The sequence below is a fragment of the Drosophila melanogaster genome, chromosome 3L, assembly GCF_000001215.4.
Source record: "Drosophila melanogaster chromosome 3L".
Classification (NCBI taxonomy): domain Eukaryota; kingdom Metazoa; phylum Arthropoda; class Insecta; order Diptera; family Drosophilidae; genus Drosophila; species Drosophila melanogaster.
In genome coordinates, this window is record NT_037436.4 from 18,466,597 (window position 1) to 18,479,644 (window position 13,048).

At 39.7% G+C, this 13,048-nt stretch overlaps 2 protein-coding genes and 2 long non-coding RNA genes across 5 annotated transcripts, besides 2 other annotated features; 2 read left to right on the forward strand and 2 right to left on the reverse strand.

The window, feature by feature from the left end:
• Positions 1-2,781: 2,781 nt before the first annotated feature.
• Met75Cb lies at positions 2,782-3,022 on the reverse strand. The gene has a single exon (NM_143723.3). The coding sequence runs from the start codon at positions 3,000-3,002 to the stop codon at positions 2,847-2,849; it is 156 nt and encodes a 51-aa protein (NP_651980.1). The 5' UTR covers positions 3,003-3,022; the 3' UTR covers positions 2,782-2,846.
• Positions 3,023-3,228: 206 nt separating this feature from the next.
• Positions 3,229-4,695: a mobile genetic element.
• An 851-nt stretch (positions 4,696-5,546) lies between these two features.
• Positions 5,547-5,788, reverse strand: Met75Ca. Its single transcript, NM_168765.2, has one exon. It carries the CDS (start codon positions 5,766-5,768, stop codon positions 5,613-5,615), a length of 156 nt encoding a protein of 51 aa, NP_730336.1. The 5' UTR covers positions 5,769-5,788; the 3' UTR covers positions 5,547-5,612.
• Positions 5,789-8,701: 2,913 nt separating this feature from the next.
• lncRNA:CR44672 (long non-coding RNA:CR44672) lies at positions 8,702-9,083 on the forward strand. Its single transcript, NR_124984.1, has one exon. It is a non-coding gene; the product is annotated as a long non-coding RNA:CR44672 (long non-coding RNA).
• A 197-nt stretch (positions 9,084-9,280) lies between these two features.
• Positions 9,281-9,343: a mobile genetic element.
• Positions 9,344-12,225: 2,882 nt separating this feature from the next.
• Positions 12,226-12,627, forward strand: lncRNA:CR44673 (long non-coding RNA:CR44673). 2 transcript variants are annotated; one of them, NR_124986.1, is made up of 2 exons: positions 12,226-12,314; positions 12,364-12,627. It is a non-coding gene; the product is annotated as a long non-coding RNA:CR44673 (long non-coding RNA). The 2 variants fall into 2 exon arrangements; NR_124985.1 differs by having other exon boundaries at positions 12,226-12,627.
• The last annotated feature ends 421 nt before the right edge of the window (positions 12,628-13,048 follow it).

Consider the following 13,048-nt stretch of genomic DNA (forward strand, 5'->3'; position numbering starts at 1 on the left):
CAACTTAAGTTTTAATCCGTAACTATTTACTGTACTTTTTATAAGTTATTGGCTTTTTAATTTCGCAAAATGTTGTCACAATGCCGAAGCTCATCGTTCTATGGTGGTGTGCCCTTGGTAAGGGTATAATTATAAGGAATAAGGACCGAAAGATTGCGTAATCAATTTAAGCGCTTGAAATATCAACAAGGACTCGAGAACCGTTGGCAAGTCACGTTGTTTGATATCTACCGACACACGGCGAGGCTCCTTGATATGTGCTCTTGTCACAGGGAAAACTTTGCGGCAGGTTCACAGCCCAAATATTTGCTTGGAAAAGTTGCAAGCTCGAGGGAAGAGAGGCAAATGTGTGGTAAAAAGAACATATTTTTGTGGCTTAACTCAAAAAATATATATATGTATATTCGGCTTAGGAAATCCACAAAGGCGCCAAGGATGTAAAATTGTGAAGGATGAGGAATACTAGGAGAAGTAGGGACTTGACCTCGACTGAACTCACTTCACCAATCAACGTCACTTCAGATGAAAAACGACTGTGCCTTGCATAAAGGTTTCAATTTTGGTGCACATTTTTTCAATAAATTTAACACACTCAAATTGCACTTCAGCATGAAGAAAACATGAATTTTTTAATAGACCATGTGTGTACATTATAAATTTGATTAAAACCAAAGAATTCTAGTTAAGGAGCAGCTGACAACAAGTTGTTAAATTTTTCAATTCTTTGGCCAAAGGCAGAATACTTAAATGTATCAGAACCACAGTCAAGCCACAACAAGTTCTTGGTTGTGCACTCGACAGCTTTTAAATTAAAATCACAATATTTAATGCATTGCGCTTCCTAACCCGAATTTTATGTTTGGAGCTAGATAAATAAATGCCCCCTATAATAAATGTTAAAATATGCCTCAGATTAAAGTGAGATTTTGGTATGACGTTTACATTTTCTTCAGGGGTTTTAACACTAGCAGCTCTCATCAACACTTTATTAATATAAATTCAATTTAAAACCGAGACTGGTTGACCTGATTACCTTAATTCAGCGAATCTCCACCAGATAAGCATCCTCGCATCATCATAATCGGGCAACTTGTATCGAGGGCATCAGCATTATTAGCTCCGCCATCGCCGACAACAAAGTGATAAAGTGATTCGACATCCAGGCATCAGGGAGTCAATTATATAATGATGCGTCGATATCGAAGTACATGGTGGCTGTTGCCTCGCCTGTTTCGCCTGACAAGCTCGTTAAAATTTATGCTTTGTTTGTATTTCAGGAAAATGGTAGTCCAGGATGCTCCTCGCATGACGCTCTCATTTGTGACGTAGTCCACAGGACTCGACAGGATGCAAGGGGATAAAACCAACTATTAGTCTGCCCCAGTTGGTTGTGACAGGCAGCAACTATCACAATAGCTGTCAATGTTTGGACATTTGTCGATGACCATAAAACAGAAGCTTAAATATAGAATCGTTTTTCGAAAGGGGACATTATTGGCGGCACTTGAGGTTGATGAATAGCGCAGAGAATATTTATTGGCATTAGCGATAAGATCAGCCCAGACGAGTGAAATAATTTTCAAACTAAGAATAGAGAACAATTGAGTGCAATTTTTAATAGATTGCAAAGTTCTTTCTTCAGTAATTATAAAGTTTCAATTGCGTTTGTGTTAACACAACCATATTCGAGCACAATACAATTTATTTTTATTAGCTCTTTGCCTTAATTGTGAGCCATAAATGATAATTGGTTCATTGACGATGCTAATTAAATTACATGAATAATTCGGTTAACTCTGCATATGGCAAAATGGAACAACAGGCAAATGTATTTAATTGAGGTATACTTGGCAATTAAAATACTGTTTTCACAAAAGCAAATTAGAAAATAAGCCAAAATTCAAAGTGGGAACACCAATTTCGAAAAAATTTGATTTTCAATGGCAATCTGCAAGTTTAACTGAAATTAAATGAAAAGTAAATATGGGCTACTGAATTAAACGTAAAAGCGTAACAAATAATAAAGCAGGAAAATTTCATTCAGTCAGTAAATATAATTTTTATGCCAGCGGCACACGGAAAAAACGTTTTATTCGCTGTCCAAAGATTCCCCGCAGATAATAGTAAATATTTGAAATTAAATCTGTGTTTGTCGGCCAGTTAACCAATTGAGTGCAATCCAGAGCCCGCATTAAAATGCAATAAATCTGCCTCGAGCAGGCTTTAACTTTCCCGATGAGAGGCCCCATCAGGCTGTCTTTTCCGGGCTCGAGTTCTCAGTTGCGAGCACAGGACCCCCTCTCACAGGCAGGAGCCAGTGGAATCCTGCACATGTTTACATGACGTTGGCCTGACTGCAGTCGCGGCTGCATGCAAAATTAATAAGCCATAACAAGTTGGTTTATGATGCGGCTTCCTGGGACTGGGAAACCGTTCTTCTTAGGGGCGAATTAATTAGCGAAGCAGTGAAAGGAAGGGGCATAAAGTTGTGCATTCAAGAAAGCTCTTCCACGTCCTTGCCAACACATCCTCGGAGTCATGGTGTGGATGAGGTAGCTGCTGAAGGTCGTTCAAATAATGGCCCATTGAGCTTACCAATTCATTCATAATAAGAAATCTAGTTATTTTCTTAACCTAAATCGATGGTTCTGAACAGTAAGAAGTATTGTAAATGATCTTCTTCTTAAGCATCTCCCAAAAGGATAGAATTACCATTAATGTAATGTCCACTCTTTTTATGCTGCACCCTCTTTTCCCATTTAACTTAAACATCGCGTATTTATTTCTGGTACATTTAGTACCTTAACGTTTTATTTCTTTAGGCATAGGACACTTTGGAAAGGTTCCTAGAATGGCAGGCAAGTGTGCCGGGCGTAATTGTAGTAGGCGTGGGGACCACAAGCCTTGTCCTCCGAGGTTTCCTGGCGTGTTGCTATCTGTGCATCCACAGAGCTGAGGGCCAGGCCCAGGAAGACTAGCAAGAAACCATTGAATACGTTCATCTTGTCGAGTAGTGCTGAATGATCGGCTGTGGCAGGTAGTGAGCTATTTATACCCGACTACACGTTGCAATTAATATGGATGCTACGTGATACGGCGTTAAGCTTGCCATTTAAGTTTTTCCGGCATTTAAATCCCATCACTTACGTAAGCTGTTCGCTCTAGTTTAACATTTCTCCGATGACCCTCTCTGTTGCGATGGCTCACTTGGCGTATGCTTGATGGCAAATTGGATGCCATCAATGCTTGCCCGAGTTTGCAGGCGCACATGAATCGTATGTTTGTTCTGGCTTCTTTCGGCACAGTACTTAACTTTGACGCGATTATAAGTCGCATACAGCGACAAACGTCCAGTTCATGTAATCGAGCGAGTTGGATACGCTGAGACAAGGCAGCATGTCTTTACTTCAATATTACGATGAAGTCGGCAAAAACTTACATTGTTGACTAATAAAGTCAAAGGGCCTCTGTGAAAACTTCCGCGAAGATGCACATTGTGTGTTGGTTTCGGGACTCAAGCGTAGTCTCACAGATGTGCTGTTCTCAGCTGTTCTTGCCGTCAACTCTGGCGCTGGCGCAAGAGGTGGAATAGTACCATGAAAGATATGCGTATGCTGCCAGCTTTGTGAGGAGCATGGTGGAAAAAGAATACTAGGCAAGTGCCCATCAGCGGGTCAAGCCACCCCAACAAGCAGAAGCGGATCAAAGAACCCGCCTTTTGGTTGGCAGTAGACATAATCGTCCCAAGGGGCGTAAACGCTTTCCATTGCGATTTTCGCACGCTCGCAAAGGTACAGGATGAGATATCCCGGAGGTTCCCAGCCACACAGTTCTGGCATTGCAGGAACCGCGTTGTGGACGTTCTCAGATTCGAAGAAAGAAGGGAAATCTTAACTGCTGAACACAATAGTGCATACAGAGCAGAGCAAGAAAAAGTAAAGCAGGTATTGTCGGAATACTATTTCCCCAAAATATCCAAGCTGGCCAATGAGATCGTGCAGAACTGCAGGACTTGTGCGAGGGCCAAGTAAGATAGGCACCCAATGAAGCAAGAATTCGGTGAAACGCCAATACTGTCACACAATACTGTCTTGCACAAAGACATTTTTTTTTATGCTGACAACAAGTTATTCCTCACTTGCGTCGAGAAGTTTTCTTAATTTGCCATCGTACAACCTACCGCCTCGAGAACTATTAAAGACCATGTATTGCGACAACGAACCGTCGCTGAAGTCGCACACGATCGTGTCCATGCTTTGCAACAACTTTGGTGTAAGCATTACAAATGCATCACCACTAAACAGTACCTCCAACGGACAGGTGGAGCGTTTTCACATTGCTGGAGCTAGCCAGGTGCATAAGGATAGACAAGGGCATAAGTGATACGGTCGATATAGTAATGTTGGCCACTATCCAATATAATAATAGGTCGATTCACTCGGTCATCAAAAGGAGATCGGCTGACATCGTCCTAACGCAACCTGATGAGCCACACGTAGATTTCCACAATAGGATCCAGAAAGCTGAAAGGGATAGAGAAAACGCCTCGCCGCAGAATAGGGTATTCGATGTTAGCGAAAAGGTGTAGGTAAAATCCAACCGAAGACTCGGCAACAAGCTCATGTGCGAGGAAAGAGCTGTAGAAGCGGACATGGGGACCACGATCCTTATTGAGGAGAGGGTAGTCAAGGACAACAAGGACAACATACAACTCACTTACTTGTTTAATCACTTGTACTTTCCACATCGAAGGAAATTCAACACACTCTTTTCACCGACTGTGTCCTCAAGCTGTAACTCAATCTGCTTTAGCAAATTAGCAACAATTTTAATGATTGAGGTGTAGTAAATAAACAGGTAGTTTAGCTTTGCATCGATTTCATTACATTACAAATGGGATTTGCAAAGTTAGTTTGGCAAATAACTCATTTAACTAAGATCCAATTTACACTGACTTGGCTTAATTTGTTTTAGTGTTTTGAGTTAGCTAAAATTAATTAAGACACTTTAGAAAATGTATAATATGTGTCTCAATAATAATAACTGTTGAAAAGTTGTATCAATGAGCTTTGTAAATAATTTCCTTTAGCCTCAGTTTTTCCAATAATACCTTTTTCTAAGAATCATTTATAAGAGTCGTTGGCCTGACTGCAGTCGCCATTACAAGTTGGTTTATGATGCAGCTTCCTGGGACTGGGAAACCGTTCTTCTTAGGGGTGAATTAATTAGCGAAGCAGTGAAAGGGGCATAAAGTTGTGCATTCAAGAAAGCTCTTCCACGTATTGCCAACATTTCCTCGGAGTCATGGTGTGGATGAGGTAGCTGCTGAAGGTCGTTCAAATAATGGCCCATTGAGCTTACCAATTCATTCATAATAAGAAATCTAGTTATTTTCTTAACCTAAATCGATGGTTCTGAACAGTAAGAAGTATTGTAAATGATCTTCTTCTTAAGCATCTCCCAAAAGGATAGAATTACCATTAATGTAATGTCCACTCTTTTTATGCTGCACCCTCTTTTCCCGTTTAACTTAAACATCGCGTATTAATTTCTGGTACATTTAGTACCTTAACGTTTTATTTCTTTAGGCATAGGACACTTTGGAAAGGTTCCTAGAATGGCAGGCAAGTGTGCCGGGCGTAATTGTAGTAGGCGTGGGGACCACAAGCCTTGTCCTCCGAGGTTTCCTGGCGTGTTGCTATCTGTGCATCCACAGAGCTGAGGGCCAGGCCCAGGAAGACTAGCAAGAAACCATTGAATACGTTCATCTTGTCGAGTAGTGCTGAATGATCGGCTGTGGCAGGTAGTGAGCTATTTATACCCGACTACACGTTGCAATTAATATGGATGCTACGTGATACGGCGTTAAGCTTGCCATTTAAGTTTTTCCGGCATTTAAATCCCATCACTTACGTAAGCTGTTCGCTCTAGTTTAACATTTCTCCGATGACCCTTTCTGTTGCGATGGCTCACTTGGCGTATGCTTGATGGCAAGTTGGATGCGTAAACAAGCGAAATGAGCAGTCCACAGACACACATTACCCATTTTCCCACCCGTCTCTCTTCAGATCTCTTCAGTCTTTCTAGCCGCTTTAAATTAGATTTCTGTTTGAACTTGCCAAGAGAATTGAGTTCCCGTCAAGCACCACATCATCACATGTAATACTCCGCACTTACTTGTTTAATCACTTGCACTTCGCACATCGAAGGAAATTCAATACGCACTTTTTACGGGCTGTGTTCAGTAAATAAATAGTTATTTTAGCTTTGCATCGATTACATTACATTACAAATGGGATTTGCAAAGTTAGTTTAGCTAATAACTAATTTAACTAAGATCCCATTTACCTTGCCTTGGCCTAATTTGTTTTAGTGTGTTTAGTCTTTTTAAGAGACTTTAGAAAACTTGTAATATGTGTTTCAATAATAATAACTGTTGAAAATTTGTATCAATGAGCTTTGTAATTAATTTCCTTAAGTCTCAGTTTTTCCCATAATACCTTTTTATAAGAATCAATTTACCCAACAAAAGTTTACAAAATTTGGTCTACTGATAAATCCCTTACTTAAGCTTTAAAAAATTACTTATTTAGATTGGAAGTGCCATTGACGTTTTTCACAGTTTTGCCATGCATTATAGTTGCAACTCTTTTTCGCCAGTTGGTAAGTATTTAAAAATTAAAAATTCAATTTGAAATGACGAACGCTGCCTTTCGGCAACTTCCCGCAACCACTTCAACCGATTTTCTCTTGCGTTTCCCAATGAATACTTAATATTCCTCTTTTCGGATAGAAAGCAAAAGCCGAAAAGGAAAATCGGAAAATCGGAAAATCGGTAAAACCCAGCTGAGTGACGACTGCTGCCCGGAGCTTACATGGAGACATAATTACCCAGAAAGTTGGACTTGAGTAGGGCACATGGGGCGCCCGAATGTGGGGCGCCATTATGTGTAAGCGGATAGCTTTATGCCCCGGAATTGCAAAAGAAGAACTTAATTTTTAAGAGCACAACTTAAACTTTAGCGAAGCAAACAATTTTTGTTCGTGGCGAACTTTTAGGAGCTCCTCCGACTCGAATTTAATTAATTACACGAAAAATGCAGAGGGGGGAAGCCACCGGTAGTTGCTTTATTTTGGCACGTGATAAATTAATTTAAGCCAGCTCGAAAGCAGTTCGCATAATGTATTTGCATACACATCGCGAGGCGACGTCAGGTGGCATAAAACTGGATCATTTGGGGGGCGGATGGCGTGGGCAGGTAGTGGACGCCCGAATAGGTTTAGGTTATCGAATTGGGCGTGGCATCAACTTAATTACGCTACGCACGGCAGCTAATTGAGTTCGTAGCCCAACGAAAAATAAAACGCCATTAGTCTTGACATTGGTACTCAGTTTCGCTTTTCGCTTGGCGATTACACGCCATTTCCATGGTCTCACTGTGGAATAAATATGAAATACTATGAATTTAAGAAGTTAACTTAATATTAAGAATGCATTTATTTAAGTAATACAAGAGCATACAATTGTTATCTACGAATGTGTAATGGTTCAAGCAACCAAAACCTTTGCTAGCTTTTGCATATAAAGGTTAAGTTCGTCAGTAGTCTTTATCAAATTGATTATAGCAAATTTAGTTTACGCATAAGTTATATGTAAGTCTACTGAAAATTCAATTTGTTTTGTGTGAACTAAATAACTAAAAAAAAAATGCAAACCAATTAGAATACGTCTTCTTTTGCTGTTTTTGACACGAACCAAACGTGATTTTATTTTTGCAAAACCCTGAGTTATTCATTTTTGTTCTTCTTGGAAACCAAATAGGATGTTGATCTCTATTGTCCCAAAATCAGTTTCTCAATTGCCCAATTTTTTTTACAGCAAAATAAATATTTGCAATAAGGTATTTTTTTCAGGGGATGAGGTACTTTAACCCCGGAGGGACCTCGACTTTAGACTTGAACCAAGTTAACCGAATCGAACCCATTTCACGATCTCCTTTCATCTGCACACTTGACAGCTCAATTTACTCAGCTCTGCTCGCCCATTTTCGCTTCGGGATGCCAGTAATTATAACTTGGCTGTAATCTGCGTATTAATCTCAGTTTTCGTGGGGCCAGGAGACAATGAGGGCTTTTTCGGTTCTCGACTCAGTTTTCAATTTTTTTTTCCCATTTTAACATGGAACAAATGCCAGCGAATTTATTTTGTTTATTGTTGCTGCTGTTTTTTTTCCGCTTTTCGCAGGCTGCTTTCGTATAATTTAGCGCTTGGCACGAAATATTATTAATTAGTCTAGACGAGCACGAGACAAAAGGCACACAGCCCCTTGTTTAGAAAGCCTTAACGAGCATTAGAACTAAATACATAGTTGTGGAGATTGTTTAAGTGACCCTGATCTTGAAAGTTTTTAACAGATTTAGCTCAATGCATTTTTAGTAAAATTACTTTACAAAATATAATAGCTATAACTGCAACATTTTCAAGCTTTACTATTTTTAGCCCATTATTCGCCTATTGCAATTATACATACAACTGGCAAATAAATGTAAATCTTAAGTTATGCCATTGGTAATTTTTAGTTATGCAAAATGCACATTGCACACTAAAAAACTATTGTATGCATCTGCATGCACAATTTAAGTATTTAAATATTTGTGTCCACGAACAACATAAAATAAATTAGTGGATATTAATGCGGCGAGAGTAGACACCAGATAACTCACATATTGGCCTCGCACGAGGTGAACTCAAGTCACACAAGCATTTTCCATGCAAAGTGTCGTCAGTTCAAGGACTTAACCCATTGGACAAGTACTTAATTAGCCAACGAGGACTCGAAGTGGCGGTTATTTCCTTGGCGGTGGCGTCCTCCCAACTTGGCTTCATGCCACTTTAAGTCAATTCTGTCAGGTTCAGGGATCCGAACTCGAATGTCGGCCTGACAATGTATTGCAGACTGCACCCATGTAGCCTGACAACTGCAGTGCCAGCCAACAGGACTCGCAAGTCCTTCGACTTGAAAAAAATTCTTTCAAAGTCAGACATGACTTTATTTTTCTTCAATAATAAAATAATATGTGACACTTATACTGTCTATGTTCTTTTCAAAGATGTTTTGATTTTGCAATGGGTATTTCAGTTTCGGCCAACTTCTGGCCACAAACTTCTTGTGCAGTTCTTTTCATTCATCGGCGAGCTTAGCTAAGAATCTTTTAAAAGCTAAATTACAAAAAAAAAAATGTTATTCTAAAAATTCGTTGTATAACGAAAATCGCACTAGCACTCGCACTTTCTGAGTACCGCGTACTTGATAGTCGAGAAACTCGACTAAAGCGTTCTTTCAGACCTAAATTATGGGGCTGACAAACATTCTGGTTAAATAAAGAAGCAATACCTTTGCTATCAAAGGGGTCCACGCAAAACAAAAATATTTAATTTCTGTTAAATGCAAAACACAACCGGAAGAACTTTGCACTAACCATTTTCGGCACCTGGAATTCATCTGTTTCGCCTGTTGTTTGAATTATGCCAGACAATTAAAAAGTTGCCGCCATCAAATTTAATGCCTCATTTTAGTGGACAACTTTCTACATAATTGTTGTTGTTTAGCTGCGGTCCCGCTGCTAATTTATGCATCACAAAAGGACGCAGCAGATATTCAGGTGACATCTAATTGCATTTCGCATTGTGGGAATCGTCCAAAAAACATCCACATTCTATGAAACGTGCTGCGGGCTCTCTGAACTTTTTGCCAGCTCTCCACTTTTAATGAGTTGAAGTTGCCGCAATTTTACGGGTCCACGTGAAGTGGTTGGGTGGTTAAGTGGGTGGTGCTGAGTGGATGGAGCCGAGTTGGTGGATGGATGGTGCAGGTCAGTGGTGCCCCGTTTACCTGTGGCAAAGAGGACGCCTGCAAATTGGCTCGTGTGGACGGCTTTGTTAACGTCTCCTATCGCCGAGTTCTTTCGAATTGAATCTTGGATGGGTCCATTTTATGCTGATGCTCTTTTGATGGCATAGTAATGTAATTTCCTAACGTTAATTTTATCATAGTTGCGCTATCTGACGTATGCGTTAGTAAGGGTGCCTTTTCTATTTAACAGAGGTTTGATAATATTATTATTAATTTCTTTTTTCAACTTGATTGTTTTTAATCAACAGGGAATTGGCTTTGGTCTTTCATACTCATTTTAATCCACTATGGAACACCCTCCTCTACTGACCCCAATCTGAACGCACCTGCAGCTGCAGAGTCGACTGCTAAGCATTTCAATTTGCATTCCCACAATTAAGCTGGATCGGTTACTCCACTATTTATCCCCAATTATTATTTAAGTTTGCCACGCTTGCCCCAAATATTTGCAAAATTAATTGCACGGGCCCTAAAAATACCACTTCATTTATTTTCCTGTTTTAGCTGGAGGCCAAAAACTAATAAAGCTACAGATTCATATAGTTTTTGTTTTTCATTTGCCACTGGGCGCTCGTTCTATCTGGTTTATTTTGTTGATTTAATAAAGCCAAAAGCTCATTAGCACTCAAACAACAAGCGGTAGCAAAAACCGCTACTTCCTCTATTATTTGAATGTTTCAGCTTTAATATCGAAATGTTTACCTTTGTTGGGGAGGTGATTGTGCAGCAGCCAAAGGCAAAAGGAGCTGGCCAGAAATAATGATTCCTAATGCTCGAGCGGCTGACCGGCAAAGTATCTCAACCGCAATATCAAACATTTAGTCTGGTCACTCAAGTGCTGCCCTAAGATATCATATTTGCATTGGATTCCTTAGCTTATTGTTATGTCTCGAACCCTTTCACCTCATGCTGCTTATGTCAGAAGCCCTTCAAATGTGTCCTATTCACGCCAGAGATTTATTTCGATTCGTATTTGTGGATTTGTGGGTAACTCATCGAAATCTAATATCTGTGAAAAGCATCTTGTGGCAGGCAACATTTGTCAAGCCCAATGAGCTAGCAGAGTGCATTTATTCAGATGGCACACAAGGCATACCGAACAATTTGGCAAATTGCTGTAGTTCTTCGAACTACAATATTGGCATAACAATCACAATGTGATTGAAATGGATCCTGGGTTCTGTCTCAGATGCACTGATTTTCTGAGCGAAGCGCATGCCACACCTGCCATGATATTTGAATAACTTTCGATTTGGCGCGCTGGAAATTCTTCAAACCACGAATATTTCTAAGCGCTCTAGAAATAGTTATTAAAATGAAATCACATATACCTTGCTTTTCCCTCGGATTTTCTCCTTAAAAGTAGCTAGATAATTTGCAATTTTCAAGTTTGAATTCCTCGCTAATTTTCTAATTACATTTAACGCAAATAAATCAGTGAAAATTGGTCTTAATATCGTTTTTTATGTTTTTGTATCGCGTTTCATTGGCCTTAGCAATTCCCACCGTGCTTGGCTCCAAAGTGTCGGTTTCTCCTATCGAGTTACTCCTTCCAGTGGCCCCGCTGACCAGAGCAATCAAAGGATTCTCCTTTGCGGCCTTTGGCACCTTGACGCCTTCGTTGGATCCCTCACCTATTTTCTAATTTTCCTGCTGGCAAATTCAATTAGTTCCGCTTGCGCCGGTCGCTCCAATTGCGTACCCTCAATCAATTTCCATTTATTCGAGCAACAATGGGCACGAGTAGGCGGCCCGCTCATTATGCTGTCAGCTTAATTATTATTTTGACATCGCCAGCTGTACATTTAATTACTGGGAATATTTCCATCGCTAACCTGACCAAAAAGTAAATCTCGGCTTGAGGGCCACAGAGATACAACTTTCGAACAAAATGTGCTAAGCAATTGCCTTGGCTTTGGTTTACTTTTCAGCACTTTTAGCTTTGTTGTTTACTCGGCGGTTGCTATTGTTTCCCTTGATTTTGCTGGGAAGAAACTTCTGCGAGAATTGTATTCCCAGTGCTTTGCTTGGATAAGCCTTTACTGCCCGTATTTATTTTAGGTTTGGACCCCAAAAATGCTGAAAAAAAAACTGTGTATTTGGAAGTTCCTTCTAAGAATTCGAGCGATAGCAAAAAGTCGGGGCAATTAAACAACAGTCATAACAAAACATTATAGCAAATTTCACGAAATTTAAAAGCAGTATGAAAAATAAAAGATTTACCATTAATTGCATTAGATAACATTTAAAATAAAATCATGAGATCACACTATAACCATTTATTTTCACGTCATTTTTCTTTCAGATGCTCCTGAAAATATCTTTGAACTAAGATTCAATTGACCTAGTTGCTAGTAAATTAAACATCAAAAGGCTGGACTCTGGAAAAAAGCAGAATAAGTAAAAGGCTCCTCCTTCAATTCCGTCCATTCATCTCCACGTTCACTAGTGTCTGCTGCTACTGCAAATTAACAACATACATCATTGACCTGTAATTCGGGAAACAGGCAGCCGGAGCCTCAGACCCGTAGTCGCTGCCGTACTTAAAGCCGGATTCGATGCCAAACTGCCGGCAGGCGTCTGGCTTTGGATTTTGGCTCCGTTTAGTTTTGTCTGGCGCTTGCCATATCCGATGATATAAAAATTCCGAAGACAGGGAATTGTGATAGGTATCACCGCCTTTGGGAAACACCCCTCAAACAGAATGTAATTCAAAATAAAAAATTAGCTCCTTTCACATAAAACATAATTGTTTTCTAAAATATTAAGTTATAATCATTGAGGTTAAATTTTTGTTTTTAAATTTCTTCCGTTCAATAAATAAATAAAGTCAGCATAAAATTTCAGTAACTGCCAATTGGACATACCAAGATAATCCGCAACCGGAAATGCCCGAACTATGTGAAGGAAAAACAAAATGTTAACAATATGTTAACTCAAGCGGAAATATCACTTACGAGCAACACGAATTCGGACATGGACAGCAAGCCACTGACTTTCATTTCGACCAACAAAAAAAGAGAACGAAAAATCGTGGAAAAAAGAAAAGAGACTTTGGTCTCGGGGCAATGGCTTCTGAGCTAGAAAAAGGCGGAAAGAATGTGTCAATAATGACTAATGGCCAAGTCGGAACC

What these genes read in the sequence shown, in the direction of transcription:
- Met75Cb (NM_143723.3), bottom strand. Translation starts at nt 3,002, where the DNA reads ATGAACGTATTCAATGGTTTCTTGCTAGTCTTCCTGGGCCTGGCCCTC.
- Met75Ca (NM_168765.2), bottom strand. Translation starts at nt 5,768, where the DNA reads ATGAACGTATTCAATGGTTTCTTGCTAGTCTTCCTGGGCCTGGCCCTC.